This window comes from Melopsittacus undulatus, chromosome 5 (genome assembly GCF_012275295.1).
Source record: "Melopsittacus undulatus isolate bMelUnd1 chromosome 5, bMelUnd1.mat.Z, whole genome shotgun sequence".
Taxonomy (NCBI): Eukaryota; Metazoa; Chordata; class Aves; order Psittaciformes; family Psittaculidae; genus Melopsittacus; species Melopsittacus undulatus.
The window spans coordinates 10206654-10223052 of NC_047531.1; the positions used below are offsets into that span (position 1 = coordinate 10206654).

Below are 16399 nucleotides of genomic sequence, written 5' to 3' on the forward strand. Positions count from 1 at the left end.
AATCTTCATGTATGTCCATAACTTTAGATAGCAACACAGGCCAGAACTGCAGCATGAAGACTTCTACCATTCTTGGTGCACCACAAGAGATATGGAGACCTTTACAACAAACTGAGCTGTACTGATATTCAAACTTGAGGTTAAGGTACAATCTGAAGGCAGATGAGCAGTCTTATTTGGGCTTCAGCAGTTCTGGTCATGGAGAAAACAAAATTCTTCTCTGCTTTCTGAATAAGCACTTGTACACAGCTTTGCTTTGTGTAAACAAACTTGGTTTATTACTTATGATGTGAAAGGTAGTGACCCCTGTGGATATATATATGTGTAATGGAAAGTAATTGGAAGTCTTATGAAACAGTTGGAGAAAAGCAGTTTGTAAGGACTACCTTGAACTCATTGTAGTTTTGTTTTAGAGATGTTACCAAATAAAATTACCTATAACAATGAAGGTAAAGTATATTTTTCTCTCTAAACCTATGCAACTGTGATTTTTACGATGTGGTTTCATCATCTGAAATAGGGAAGGCATCTTAGAGAACTCTTGGATAAGTCGGTTGGGATCAGTGGTTGTGTTGTGGTTATTCTGGGAAGAAACTTTGAATGAGAGTGGGGTTCATTGCTGTTAGGAAATTCTAGTATTGCTGATGTAGGAAGCTTAAGTTCTTTCTGAAGCTTTGCAATGAGATGGAATAATCAATTACAACAAAACCTAGGTTGGTTACTTAAGGATTCACAGTAAAGTACCATTTTTTAATAGGTAATCTCTTGATGCCATCTATATAGTAAAAGCAACCCGAAATGGTGATCAGGTTGTTTTTCTATTAGTAGACTCTCTTCACAGGTTGAAAGGAAAGGTGATGCAATTCAGGTTCTGTTTTCAAGCTCAGATTTGGGTTTTCTCTCTTACATGGTTAATACTTAGTTACCTTTTCTGTGTTGCTGTTGGTGTTAAGGAAACCTTTTCTCACATATCTGTCTTCCATTCCTGGCTGTGTTTTTCTAGCTTTATTTTAGCTATCGTGAAAATGATTGCTGAGTAAGTGCTGTGAAAGCAAGATCAACAGTAATTGAAACTGCTTAATTGCCATCTATTTACTACTTCTGGAATGATATGTAATGCATTGTTATTCTAACAAATACTGTTGGAGATCTTGTGCAAAGTGCAGTTACACTTTAAAGTATTTCAGTTGTCATAAATCCTTCATAAATTTATTATTTTTTCCACCATTTTCCAAAAATAAAGCCTTTCTTTTTGTTGGAGATTTGTGGGAAGTTAGTGTACGGTTTTGACCTGAGCTTATAAAATGCTGTTATTCAAAGTCAAGCTTTAGGATCATGTTTTTGACACCTAGTGCTTCATCTAGTGCTTTTTCTAAAAAAGTATGCCTCTGAGAGGAAAAATGTATTTTTAAATTGTTGTGGTGTATGTTTGGTTTTGAATCAATGTCTGTATAGTTCATGTGTAAGCTGAAAATGCTTTTTATGGAAACTTTTTTTTTAATACCAAAATAATAGGTTAGATTACTAAACTCCTGGTTTGATGCTTAGAATGAAAGAACAGCATGCTTTTAACAGAAGACTCAAATTCAGTATATTTTTATCAAATGTATATGTATGGTTCTGTGCAATTTTTTTGTAGTGCATTTTTTCCATTTCACTAAATCCATAAAATTATAGGGAAGCCTGTACATTGCTTAAATTTTGTTAGAGATATGCCCTTCAGTTTGCAGGGGTTTGACGTTTGGAAGCTGAGAAGACCACCACGATTTGGGTGAAAGAAAGAATAAGGCCAGTCTGTAGTGGGACAGTAGCATGCTATGTCTTCCTTAGCTGGACTCAGCTCTCTTCTTTGGCACAATATACTTTTCTAATCACCTGCTGCTCTGGTTTTGTTGCCCAGTTAATTTTTTATATATTAAATGTGCTTCTTGCTATTTTTACTGCCCCTGAACTTTTCATTTGAGTTCAGTCTTACTCTGTTAGTTTTGTCCAGCATTTTGCCTTGCACTGTTAAAAAGAAGTAGGTTCTCCAGTGCTGTCTTTGCAAGGTCTTTTGGTTCAGCTCATGCATCCCTGGTGTTTAAATCCAGTTATTTGGCTATGTTTAGGATGGCATTAAGAAAAATAAAGATGGTCTTCCTAGTTTCTTTAGCATCAGAGAATGATTGCAACAAGTCCTGCTGTGTTGCCATAGCACTGGCTGAAGTATGCTCATTCATCTTGTGGGAATGTTGCATGTGCAGTGTAGCAATGGGATAGGAACTTGAAATTGTTAGTGTATACTAAGCACAGATCCAGTTTATGGGAAAATAAATGCAATGAGTAGTAACAATGTCTCGAGTAAATGCAAACTTGGTTTTCCCAGATCTGTGACATGGCTAGATTTGGAATGGTTGCTAGTGTGGAAAGCATGTTCTTGATCTCAGTGACCCACTGCCAAATATCTGCTCTTTGGTGGAAAGCATGAAAATGCCAGTGCTTCCAAGTGCCTGGAAAAAGTACTCTTTTTTTTTTTAAGCTGTTCTTGGAAATGGCTGACCCATTTTTGCTGACTTTGGTATGTAATGCTATCCCTTCCAGCTGCAAAAGCATGCATGTGACTAAGGACCCTCAGCAGTGGAAGGCAAGGTCAGGAGTTTATGCTGATTTGATTTAGTTGCTTGGACCATGTGCACCATGACAGTAGTACCTAATCCCTAATTAGTTCCTGTTATTTCTAAATCTCAGTTCCATCCAGTTTAGTCAGATTACTTAAACACCTAAGTGCTGAATTGTACGTTTTGTGAGAGAATGTTATAAATTATATGTACACTGTTTTTCATGTTTCTTTGTATTATGTTAATCATTATGGTACTTCAGTGTTTTGTCAATCGGTATATGAAACAACATGACTTAGTCCCTGGCACACACATATGTCATCCCTGCGGTGGTGTTTGTGCTATAATGTTGCTTCTGTTGGGAGTCTTATAGTGCCCATACACATGTGAAACAGCAGTGAATATTACCTTCTTTTGCAAGTGCTGGATTGGAAAGCAAAATAGGGTGGTCTTTTAATTTCTGTAAATATACACTTCATCATCTTATATCAGTTTTCAGAAGGTTCTGTTTATCCTGTCTTCTGTATAAATGAAGCTGTATTTTTCTGTGGGGAATTAACCATGGTTCCAATGAAGTGTTTCTTCTTAGGGTTATCATGGATCAAGCCCTGCGCTTCTGTAAAGATTAGATCTTTCATTATCTTATATAATACAGAATATCTTTGGAAAGCAGTGTTAGGAGTGGCAGCCTTACTGAGGAGCTACCATGCAAAATTGCCTTAGTTCAGCATTCAGGAAAACTGCACAGCTTTGTCCTTGCTGCCTTTGTGTTGTCCAGAGCTGACTCGAGTAACCTAGTTTGTCCTCTGGCAGAGTGGATCGGGGTTTTCTCACAAACCTGAGTAATGTCCCTAAAGAGCCAGTAGGGATGCATACATAGTTTTAAATTGCAGGTTAGATTGATCAGCACAGGACTTTGAATTAAATGAGACTGCACTGACAGCTAGCTCCCCAAAGTGCTTTTTTAACTTCTTCTGTGCTGACTAGTAAGTTTAACTTCATCTAGTTCTCAGTCTGCCAACTGAATTTGCCTAAGCAGTGGGCCATCTTGGTTGTCAATGGTCACCCTGAGCTTTCTGATAGTACAGAGCTGTCATTTCATTAAACCTTGGCCTGTAATGTCATGTGGTCTGGTGAGTAACCTCACAGCTGTTGGCAGATGCTGAAAATGCTGGGGGATAATTGATTTTGATTGACTTTGGAGGAACCTGCTGAACTACATTTTCTCCTTCCTGCTTACTGGGTATAAGCCCTTAAAATGAGTTCAGAGACATTCAAAACTTCCAGGATAGATGTATTCTAGTGGAACAAAGTATTTTATGGTTGATAGTGCAGACAGATGAAAATTAAATTTGCCTTCTGTAGATGGCTACTCATCAGTGCCAGTAAGGTAACTATTTTAGTACCAAACTCAAATTTTGCCATGTTTGAGAGGTGCTGACTGCTGTGCAAGCTTGTAATTAGCATTCTTTCACTTCTTCATGAGCTTTTTCAGGAAATGGGGCTCATTTCCTGAAATGGTGAGAACTAATATGCACAGGGAAACTTTCTTCAGTGTGTTTTTGACAAAGAGAATATCCCTTTGATGCTTTAACTGTTCTGGTCAACTGTCATACCTCTTCTGGCTTGCAGAAGTATCGGTCTTTATGTGGGTCATCCCACTAGTTATGTGGATGCTCCTGCTTCTGACAAGCAAATCAGCCCTGGCATGGGTGTCCTATTTGTGGGGAGGAGGGGTGATACAATGTTTCACAAACTTTGTGTTGTCTTTAGTTATCTACTACTTAAGAGTGATAAAATGGCTCACTGTTTTGGATGGTTTCTTGGGATGGGATTTGGAATTTCACTGAAGGCTGTGATAGCTTTACTATCAGTTGGCTTTTTACACAAGGTTTTTGAGTTTGTTCTGTTACTGCTTGTTTTCCCAGTGCTAATGGTTCTCGTGTAACCTACATCCTTATTTTTCTTTATTACTAGCTAAAACCCACCTACTTTAGGAAGGAGAGGAATGTGTAGCCTGGTAGATCAGGGGCCAGCTGCATGACTGAGAGTCTGAGGTGGAGAGGTGCTTGTGCCATGCATGAGTTTCCCAGTACAGAGAGAGATGGAAAGTTCCTTAGTAGGTACCTGTTGATGATACTTTGTTACTATCTTCAGTTTTTCATGTGGGTAAATCTGTTATGTTTTGTGTTTCTTTTGGGTTTGATGGTAACTCTTAAGAGCATTAAATTAGCACCATGCTGTTAGAAGTGTTAACAACAAAGTACAAGTTTTGTTATATAAGTACATTGCCCTTTTTTTCCAAGTAGTCTGTTTAGTTCTGTGCTGTACTGAAGTTTTTTGGATAGGGACTTTCCTAAGTAGAGCTAGAACGCAGTTCTTTACCCTTAGACATCTGAGTAACCTATGGTGAATAAAGTATTTGTCGGGTACTGTTAGTAATTGTAGAATACTAAAGAAACTTGTGGATCATCATGACTTGTCAGGGCATGGATACATGAAATGGTGCAGCAGACAGTGTTTGACCACCTTCTTATAATGACCAGTAAATGAAAGTGTTTTAAATGCTGGACTGTAGAGTTCAATCTGATATGTTGCTGCACTTCAGCATGTAACATTCTGTAAAAGACTTGGTGTGTCTCCCACAGTTTATAGAATATTCTCGAATATGTGAGGTGTTATTAAATGACATCTTTCTTACTGCCCTGATGTTTTGCCTATGTCTTGCAGGTACTCTTTTGTTAAACTTCAGTGAGGAGCATTGCCTACTCCCTTGAGTTACCATGATAAGTTCTCTATGGCATATTTTGAGCCAGTTTATGATTATAAGGTTTATACAGGAGGGAGATTACCTTGTGTGCGTGTCCACTGGAAGGTTCTAATTCCTCCTTGAAATTCCTGTCTCTTTGGATGGTCAGATAGGTTGCTGGATGATAATCACTGCATCTGAGCCACAGCAGCAGTTTTTCAAGCTGTATTTTCACATTTCCATTGAGTTGTGCATTCCTTCTTTGCTTAGGAGGCAGTTATAATGTTATCCTGTATACTTCTGTGAGTGCGGTCTGGAAATGAGCATCCAGAGTATTCAGATTGTTATTGTGGAGGTAGCCACAGAAATGAAAGCATTGAATCTAGCATGGGTATAGCCGTAGCCACAGCATCTGTAGTGTAAGTGTGCTTGTCATTATCTTGCTGCTAGGATGTGGAAATAGAATTCCTGAGCAGGATATCCACTGCAGTGCTTTGATTTGTCACTGCCAAAAGGGGCAATCCTGTTTTATGTGTTTCCTCCCCCTCTCCTGTTCTGTCACTTGCAATGTCTTTGGCAGACATGTGGCTCTTAGCTGAGTCTGCTCACCATCACTAGTGGTGAGAAACAGAGCTGCTTCTTTTGGTGGCAGCAAGCTGTTAGATTAGATTTCTTGGGCAATTGCATCCTTAAAGGGTCTGGAAGGAGTCTTTAAATCAGCAGTGTCTCTTTGCTTGAATAGCACTGATTCTTTCAAGACACTGGATCAACATGAATAGGCTTAAACCACCTATAGAAGAAGGTTTTTCTTTCTGTTCCCCAAAGTATGGTGCTAGTCTCTTTTCTTTGTCTTCACCTTTGTTGGTTCTGTGGCATTCCATTTGGGAATGCAGACAAGGTGCAATTTGAGCATACAAAGAGTAGAGATCCTCTTTAAAAGCCCTCTTTTGAGTGTGCCTGTTGATTCAATTCTCGCTAATGTTCTGGGCCATGAGATTTTACTACACAAAGGAGCAAATCCAGGATAAGGGCTTCCAGATCTTCAGTTTAGCCTTTATTTATTGGAGGGTAAACAACATCACTGAATTGTCACTTGAAACAAGTCAAGTTTCCAGTCTCTTTGGACAAGTTAAAAGTTTTTCCAAATAAAAAGATCTGTGAAGGTTCTTGATATACTTTTGCAAATACCCAATAGTGTCTTTTTTTTGGGGGGGGAGGGGGGAGGTTTGAGTATGTGTTGTGTTATGCTCAGCAATACAAATAAGCCAAAGGCTTTCCAAATTTCCAGTTGCCATTGGAAATACTGTTTTCCTCAGCCCATTTCCAAGGTGGCACAGGGCTTCTGGCAGAAGTTTTCAAGAATCCATCAAAATGCATAGGGTGAAATAGAGCCCTGCTTAATACTGCCCAAGAATTCATTTTGATGGAGTAAAGGGTGTTAAATTGTTGTTTTCTTAAGCAAATAAACTGTATGGCTGACTTGTATTTGAAACTGTTTGTTTCTTGAATTATTAAAGAAGTCAGAACACAACTAAGTGCCACAAATCCTTTTAGAAATAAAATCTTTTTAATAGAACAGCACAAGTAAGTCACTATTATGAGTATTGATGCAAAATCTAAGAACTTGAAAGGTTAATTACAAATGTTTCCTAAGGTCAGTCTGTAAGGGAACAATAATAAGCTAGCTTTGGACATCATTTTGCACTTGCTTATTGAAGATCTTGCTGCACGTGTTCTTGATTTCCATTCCCCTTTCAGACTGAGCAAGTGTACTTGTGTGTAGGTGGGTCCCTAGATAGTCTCTGTATTAGAGGTAGAGTGTACTTTTAGCTTTTGCAGTTTATTTACAGGTCATAAAGACTTTGTCTTTAGAGTTAGTCAAAAAGGAGGCACATACTGATTTTCTGTGTTACTCATAATTAGGTTACTCTGGATTTTCATCCAGTGATTTTTCTATTTTAATTTAAGATTTTACTGAATAAATTTCAGTCTAGTAAGAAACTCATTTACATGACTTTGAACAGAACAAGTCTTTTCTTTCTGCCTGCACAGTGAATTAGTGTTGAAATACATCTGTATTTTTAGGTCATAAATTGCATGATGTAGTTTGTGTTACTAGAGAAGGTAAACCACATGTATTTTTGTGATACAGAAGATTAAGTGTGTAAAAAGCATATCAGTCTGCTTTGTGGGGTTGCTTAAGTACATTAGGAAGCTCCATTCTTCAGATGGACAATGATCAATGTATTCCTACATTTTACAGTTAACTCTTTTTAAGAATTTTTGGTGGTAGATGTGTTTGGCATCTGCCTTCTGTGAAGACAAGAACAGGAATTTCCTTTGAAGGGTAACCTAGAAACATAAATGTTTAATTACTTTGAAATAACAGGGGGATGGGGCAGTGGTATGTACTTGTGGTAATGTCCTTGTTCATTGTTTTCAGTTCAATATGCTAAACTATTCTTCCATTTATCTCAAATATGAACTTAAATAGGGCATTTCTCTTACAAAGGAAGTTACAAGCACAGAAAAGTAGCATCTTGGTTGTAATGCTATGCTGTCTTCAGACATTCTTAGAAAGTGTTTTATCTATGGAGTTGTGAGAGGGGTTGATTTCAATTTTTGTCAGCAGTAATGTAACACAGTGCTTATTGCTGTCTTGTCAAGTATCTTGCATGAGTGAGTCTTGCGTACTTTCTAATATTTCATATCAACAATTAAAATGATCCTAACTAAAACGTGTTGGTCACAAGTCAATAGAATGTGGTAGAAGTACTGTGGATATTAGCAGTCTTCAAATATGTATTAACCTGATTGGACACAGCTATGGGTTATGGACATAATGTGATCTTCATGTGAGCTCATACAATTTGGTAACTGGAAAAATGGCAAAAAAAAAAGATCTTGCTTCTTTCACTGTCTCCCCACCCTCCAACCAAGACTACAGGTTCATTGTGTGGCATGCAGCTGGAATGATAAGGTCTGAGAAATACTTCCAAATGTTCTCAAAGTTCAAAAGAATCTAGAGGATTATGTCACATTTAGGGACAACTAAGAGTTCTGGGGTTTGTGCTTTCTGCTCCTCCTAAACCACTGTGTTCTCCTTTCCTAACTCAGTTTTTTATTTTATAAATCTAATGGTAACCTTTAGTGTTAACTCTTCCAGTATTCCAAGGCCTGCGATGCCCCTTGTAAAGCAGGGGAGAAAATAGTCTTTCCAAAGTTAATGTGTTTAAATAGTATGTAAATTTTGATGATGTCTTTTACTTTATTTAGAAATGTTTATATTTAAATTTCTGTGCTGTGTTGTGCAAAATGCAGTGTCAAACAGAAAAGTTGTGCTGTGCAAAGTGATCTGTGAAATGCATTAGCAGCACTCGGTATCTGTTCAAATACTGAGTTTGTGAGAAGAGTGATGTAACACCACATGAATGTTCTCAATTGCTGCAGAGCTTGGGTTTACTGATATTCTGTCAAAATCTTAAGATCTGTTTTTCTAGTTACTGTAACTGCAGGAATTTCCGGGATGCCTTTGTGTCTAGAAAGAGTAGAATGGAGAAAAGGTTACTTTTCTGGGGAAAAACAAATCTGAAGCGCTTCTATGGGTTCTGTTTCTGTAATCTGCTATAGTGAACTCAAAATCTCTGTTCTAATAAGCATGAACTCTACAGCTACTGCTTAAGTTACAATTTGGTGTCTAGATTGTGTCTGTATAAACTTTATTGTGGATGGATGCAGAGTGCTATTCTTGATCTTAGTTTTAAACTGTCTCAGCTGTGAGGTGTCCTGGGTAGAGTATGGAGAGGTTTGAGCATGACTTGTGTATTTTTTTGTGCTTCTATAGAGCATTGCTGAGGTTTTGTCAGAATGTAGAGCACAAGGAATATTCTTATGTTTTATATAGAAAGGCATGTATGCCGTACACCACTGTGTGATTTAAGCCTTCTGGGACCAATGCCACTTAAATCCTCTTGCAAATCAGAGTGAAAGCAACAGGCCTTGGTGTAATATTTTAAGTTCAGTTGTGGTTTGGGTGGTCATACCTGTCCTAATTTGATGCAGATTTTGCTTGTTAAAGGCAATAAAATTTAAAGGAGTGGTTTGGCTTTGTTGTGTTTTGTCTTGCCTTCAAACGATAACAGCTGGTGATCTGATCAGTGGTGGTTCTTCTAACAGAACTTGCACATAACTTATAGCATTCACTACAATATAGTTTGCATTAATACTAGTGCTGGTAACTGTTCTGCAGTTGGTGGCATTTATCCTAATGATTTTTATTTTTTTAAGACTATTAAAGGCATTAAAGAGTAAGGGGCTTGAAATCTCAGTTGGTTTGCTTCAGGTTTGAGTGCTAATATAGCAGATCTTGCTGATTTATGACTTCTTCAGTCTCTTGTGAAGTTTTGAGTTGTCCTTTTAAATAATAATTTTTAAAGCTTTACATAATTCCAAAGAAAACTGCTGGTCCCTCTATGGCTGTTGGATTGGAGCTTTAGGTGCTTCTATACCATCTCTGCTGTGACTGCAGGAGTCTGAAATGCAGGAGATTCAGTCCTTGGTGTAGATATGTTGTTTTTCAAGTGCATTTATTTCTGCATGTAGTAGATGAGCCTGCAAGGAAACATACCCTTGATGTTTCTTAGTGAGATTGAATTCTTTCAGCCTCTATGATGTGGATCCCCAAGGTATTCTATGTCCATGTTATTTCACACTGCTCCTTTGCAGAACAGTTAAAAGGTACATCCTCCCCATTCATGGCACTCCAGTGCACTTGCACTTGTGACCTGTCCCTTGTTAGGTGATGTAACTTTTCCTTTATTTTTTTGAGTGCAAATAGTTCTAATTGTATGACAGAAATAAGAAGCAAGCAAATATAAGTTGCTTTCATTTTTCCCACATGTCACTACTATGGTGATACTTGGTGTGAAAGCAGCTAACTCTTCCAGTACTCGTGTGTTTAGTTTTGTTGCTTCCGCCATCTGTGAAGAGCAATTCGCAGATGTTAGTTGCTGTGCTGTTAGGTGGGGTGGTTTGCATAGAAACTTAGCGATGCATTTAACCTTTACAAATAAAAGCACTGTTGCTGGCCTTTGTATTTGTTGAACAAAAGCAATTTCCAAGTTGGAAGTACCAGACAGCATTAATGATGCTCATAAATTGTAAACAGGTTGCAAATGATCTATAGCTAACTCTCCATCGTGTCTCTACTCTGTAAAGGTGTGATGAAATGGAGAGCACTCTTTAAATCCATAGTGGTCATTTTTAATTTCAAGTTGCAATCTAAATAACTGTAAACTATTTCTGTATTTCCCAGACTACATTTTGAAAGAAGATGAAGAACAGAAAGCAATGTATTCAAGATACTGAGGGTCAGAAGCATGAAGGCATGGAAGGTAAAGTCTGTGTGTGAAAATACTCAAGTACATTACTCAGGTTCAAGTTGTGAAGGTCAAATTGTACATTTGCTCTCAATTAGTGTTCCTTGTTTTGAAAGAAGTTATGTAAACAAAACCACTATCTTAGCATAATATTTTTCTTTGACCTATGGGGTCCCCAAATCCTTTCTTGTCTTTTCTATTTTTAACATGTTAATTTCTAGTAGCAGAGCAAAAATTGAGATAGCAATTGTTATTCAGAAAAAATAATTAATTTAGAGTAAAATTCCTTGAAGTTCTTGCATTTTTCTATCCTGAAAACAGTTTCTGACTTTAACAAAATTGGGAGCACTTCTTATGTAACGTACATGATTAGATAAATATTTGAAGATGTTCAGATTAAAATAATTCAAAGACTGGTAAACTGAAATAAAGGTAGACCATGTGTATGTAAGATAATGAATATAGAATAAGCTGGTCTAATTTATTTCATGGAGAGAGTGCAAATGTCAGAGGAGGAAGAACTTGGGAGAACAACGTTTAAATGACAATGTGACCAATAGGAAACACTGTGATGCTTTCTTTATTTAAATAGCACTAGAGCTAACTTTCCTTTGTTTTATGGGAAATATTGGTACAGCAGTCTGTGAAAAATGGTGCATAATGTTTTTCACCAGAAACATGTTCCTTTAATTACTTCTGGACAGTGTCTTGATTCTGTTAGAACTGAAAACATGATTAACTTACTTTTAAATACAGAAAATCTATCTTATTGCCTTATGATTAAAGTCTAGAAGGACTTTGTTTCAAAATCTGTCAAAAATTCTAAGTGTCAATGTTAATAATACCAGGTGAAGAAAATGAAGAAAGCTATTCCTGTTCTACTTCGTTATATGATGGTGACACATGCCCCATCTGTCTGAACTGCCTTCTAGAACAGGAGATTGGTTTTCCTGAGAACTGCAGTCATACCTTCTGCATGACTTGTATTCTTAAATGGGCTGAGGTAAGACTGAGAACTAAGGTGTGTGGTTTGTTTTTCAGTGACATCTACTGTATCTAATGCCTACAGGTTTGCTTTGTTGTTTATTTAAGAAAAATAAGTTACACATTCTGACTTCGCACAGAAGTGTTTCAGTGACCAGTTTTATAAACAGATCAAAATAGATCATAGGAAACTTTCTCCTTAGTGCAATACTTTGCTTTCTTTCACTGGACATCCTGACTTCGATGGTTTCTAGAGATTAGGGGTTAGTAAAAATTAGTGTTGGCCATTTGAAAGATCAGACAATATTACATACATGTCATAATACTGGAGTGTCATTAACTTGCTTTTGTTATCCCTTATGCTGTTTGTCATGTTGTCAGCTCTTAGGGCTGGAACTAATATGCGTTCATGTTAGTCTACAAGATGAGTCTGATAAAACCTTAGTTTTCTAACTCTAAAGAGAATTCAGCTAAAAGGTTTAGTACTATTCTGAATTTTAATAAAATCGATTTAAATATGCCTGTGGGTAAATATGGTTATGACTTGATCTATGTCAGTACCTTTTAGATAGTTCTGGAACCTTAAAGACGAATGATTTGTTGAACAAGTTCTTGATAACCTTGTTCTATTTAATACTTTTTTCCTCACATCTGCCCTGTAATCATTGCATTGAGTCTTTGTTATCTCTACCTTTTCAGCAAGTTTTTCTATTATCAATATAAAACATCAAAATAGACTTGCTTCTTACTATATTGGAAGGGGGGGTGTGCTCAGATGAGATGCTGGTTTTTGTCCTGCTTCTGTGCACTTGAATTGGTTGCTTATTGTAATAGAGACCACTACTTTGTTTCTCCACAATAAATTCCCTTTTGAAGTAAATAAGGATTTTGGTTTGAGTATATCCTTTATTAGGTTGACAACACTCTATGTATACATACAATATACTCATGTATTACCTTTTACTTATTATATTTTTAACCTTGATTTTTGTGTTATTTGTTGCTGAAGGCTAACAGTACCATAAATCATTTCTTTCTGAAGATTTTATGTGAACTTCAGCATATTGAAACAAGGTTATTAGATTAAACTTGCTTTAGATTCACAAACTACATAATAAATTAAATCTCCTGATGTCAGATTTTCTGCTCTGCAAATGATTAATTGCAGTGTTTTTATTTATATGAGAACAGGAAGTTCTCATCCACAATTTTATTCTCACTTCCTTAGCTGGTTGTTATAATGGCAGCTGAAAGACAATAGTGACATGTATGGCAGATGGAGGGCTTGCTGCTGGATTTGAATTTGTTGACATTGTCTAACGGATGCTTTTAAGCCCAGTGAGGAAGGGAAATTTTCCTGTTTCAAAGAGACAAGTGAATGATGTAACATTTTTCTTGTCATGTCAGTGCATTTTTTCCCCCCCACAAAGTACTATCCAAATAGAATAAAAGACTTCTGCTCTTATAGAGTTTACAGATAAAGTAGATGTGATGCCATAAAATCAGTGGGGGGTTGTTTTTAAAGCTATGTAAGGCTTCTACTCTTTCTTTCCATTAGTGACAGCTGATGGATAAAATCAGCCAGCCTTCCTGTTCTGAGGATGCTTGACAGTTGGACCTGTTGAGCTTGTGAAACTCCATAGTTTTCATTAAAAGTAAAGGGGGGAAGAAAAAAACAGATGTTGGAAACTGCCTGACAGATGTTCAGAAGCTTCAGCTGTGAGCAGCATATGAGGTTTTGCAGCTTGGAATGATTGAAACATACTATAAGCATGTGGCTGTTTGAAGCATGCTGATGCCTTGTGGGTTTTGTGTCTCTGTTAATACTTAGTAAGTAAATGTTTTTTGGTTTGGCTTTTTTTAAGTGTTGTAAGGTTTAGCTTTCTCTGCTAGTTCTTGGTTGATCAGAACTAACAAAAACTAAGTAATTGACAAGTAGTCAAATTAAAGCACTTTGAATAATGAAGATGCAAAAATTATTTGCTCTTTAAAAAAATTACTTTGTATAATTTACTAATGGAGAGTTTCAAGCTGGAGACTGGTGTGTTGGAAACTCATAAAAAGTAAAAGGCACTAAATCTGGAGCTCAGATTATTAGACACAGCCTTCAGTGGGAGTGCTGAAGGATCAATAGTGTAAGCAAAGTGTTGCTTTCAGCATAAAGATGTACATGACATTATTCTGCCCACATAACAGAGAACGAGTTTGGCTATTGCTTTATGTAGAAAAAGGAGAGGATGGAAAAGCTACAACAAAATCCAGTAAAAAACCTAAACCCTACCTAGAGTCTTCAATCATTATTGATACTATTGTGTTACCCAAAGGGAAGTAATTACATTATGTGTTTTTCTTGTCTGTAGTCCCACTAGTAGATTAAAACTAGTTGGGTCAAACCTAAATTTTTTAGCCTATATTTTCCTGATATGCTTCCACTTTGTATTTCAGTTAACAAGCACATATATTCTGGTTTGTGAGTTATGAAAGCATTTAAGTAATGCTAATGTGAAGGAAACTTAACTAGGACTAAGGCAAGCAGATGGCAAATTAGCCAGAACCACCTCAGCAAACTGCTTTAGCAGCAACAGTATCTTGCCCGCATGTATCAGAGGAAAACTGTACTTATTTTGTATTCTATTAAAAGAAACTGTTCTTAAATTAGAGGAGATAAATATTTAATCTACTTTATAGTAGTTTTTTCTAATTTCCTTTCTTCAGAGTGCAAATAACTATTGGAGATTTCTGTCCTTGCTCTTCTATAAATTCCTCTTCATGAGGGAAGAGTTCTGAAGAAAAGATTCAGTGTGTTGTCAGTGTATTATCGCAGTGGTTGTGTGAAAGACAGATTTCAGTGACCCTCCCCAGCTAAGCTTATATCTCTCAGTCTTTGTGCGTTTCCTTCATTCATTTTTCCTCATCTGGAGGATTTGAAAGTGAAGTACATTCAGCTGTAACTTCTCCAAAGCATTGGAGCATATTCAGGAAGGCCCTCTGCAGTATCAGTGCTTGACTTAATAAAATTAAGCAGTAGGCACGAAGAGCTGTTTTTCATTACATTTCTAGCAGATGTTCTGTTCTTAGAATAGTCTTTTGTGTTAGTATAACGTTTAGATTATTGATCATGTAGAGTATACTGCACAGGTATATTCTGAGGGTAAACAGTTACTGGTATGGTGACTGGAATTCTTAATGTGTATTCTTTCTGAACTGGATTTCTTTTGTCCTAAGGGATATAGGAAGGAATTATTTTATGTGGTGATAACATCCACAGTGATCTGCAATACAGACCACTGTGGGCAGGAGTAAGATTACATTGACAAGCCAAATATGTTAAAAGAAACACTATACCTAAAAACCACCACAGAAATGAAAAACCTTATTCAAGTGTATCCAAGCTAATGCATACACAGACAACACATCTGAGAAGTGTTGCACAAAAAAAACCCCTGTACTTGTCAAATTCTTTCAGAAAATGTAGACTACAGATACCTTTTTTCGAGTGACCTGTTTGTCTTTGTGGTATACAGTTGTTCTTGGCATATTTCCCTACTAAGGGCGGTTGGATAAGATGACCTCTACAGGTCCCTTCCAACCTTCATAATTCTGTGATTTATCATGTATATTCATGCAGCAGCTTATGAATGATGTTGTTAAAGTGCATTGCAGAAGTTTGAGCCCTTTTGAGTTTGACTTCAGCTCTTCCAATAATACAGTGACAGATGAAGGCCAGTGACACGCAACTTGTCAACACATTATGGCAATTTTGCATTGGAAGTTAAGGACTAGCCAACTGCATGATGTAGGTAGAGAGAAGACAGCTGTTCCGAACTGTACCTAGGTTGCCTGTTGATTAGGTGTTGAGACTAGAATCTCTGTTCTTATGTGCTCTGTATCCTTACTATCCACAAATGATATTTCAAAAAAACCCCAGCCAGTCCTAGCATCTCGTGTCAGAAATAGTTCTTTCCTAAAGCATAACTTTAATTATACTTTTTCTCACTGTGTAGTGTTATGGTCTCCCTTTTCTCCAAAGTTGGAGGTGGAGTTGCCTGTACATTTCATTACACCTAGTAATAACAGTACACTAAAAAGCCTATATTACTTTTGCAATCTAAATATCACCTTTAAGCCTGAATTTAGTTACGAGAATCTGGTATTATTTAACAGGTTCTCTAATAAAGAAGCAGTAAAAAGAGTGCAGGATCGTGTTTCTTTTTGGATCAGCTTTTCAATGCAATAGTTGAAGAACTGTCCTGATTATGGGCTACTGGTGGGGAGAGAAAAAAAACTCAACAAACTAACAAAAGAAAACATTAGGAGAATGGATTTACTGCAGCAACTTTTAATTCCATACTTGCATCTTGTTACTATTTATTATGAAACCTCGTATCATGGAACTTGATGAGATGGAGATACCTGCCAAAGTTACTTTATCGGTCAGATGCTTTGGGGTTAGTTTGCACGTATTTGTGTAGCTTCCTGACATATTTGTCTAGTTTCCTGACACTCCTAGCTGGAATATAGTAACTGCTTCAGCCCTTTGTCTGTCACACTTTGCTCAAAGGCTGTTTGAAATGGATGCAGTTAAAATAAGGGACATTTATTCCTTGAGTTTACAGATCCCTGTTTTGAGGTATGGTCATAGTTACAGGAATACTGAACATGAAGTTATGCCTTTGGAGCTAAAGCACGAT

General features: G+C 37.0%; 1 protein-coding gene across 2 annotated transcripts in view; it reads left to right on the forward strand.

Moving 5' to 3' along the window:
• SCAF11 (SR-related CTD associated factor 11) overlaps positions 1 to 16399 on the forward strand; it is a 46511-nt gene that overhangs the window by 4510 nt on the left and 25602 nt on the right. For both annotated transcript variants that reach the window (XM_034062826.1, XM_031048034.2), the window contains exons 2-3: positions 10661 to 10739; positions 11573 to 11727. In XM_034062826.1, the coding sequence (XP_033918717.1) occupies positions 10679 to 10739; positions 11573 to 11727 (216 nt within the window). In that variant the 5' untranslated portion in view covers positions 10661 to 10678. The remainder of the gene's footprint in view (positions 1 to 10660; positions 10740 to 11572; positions 11728 to 16399) is intronic.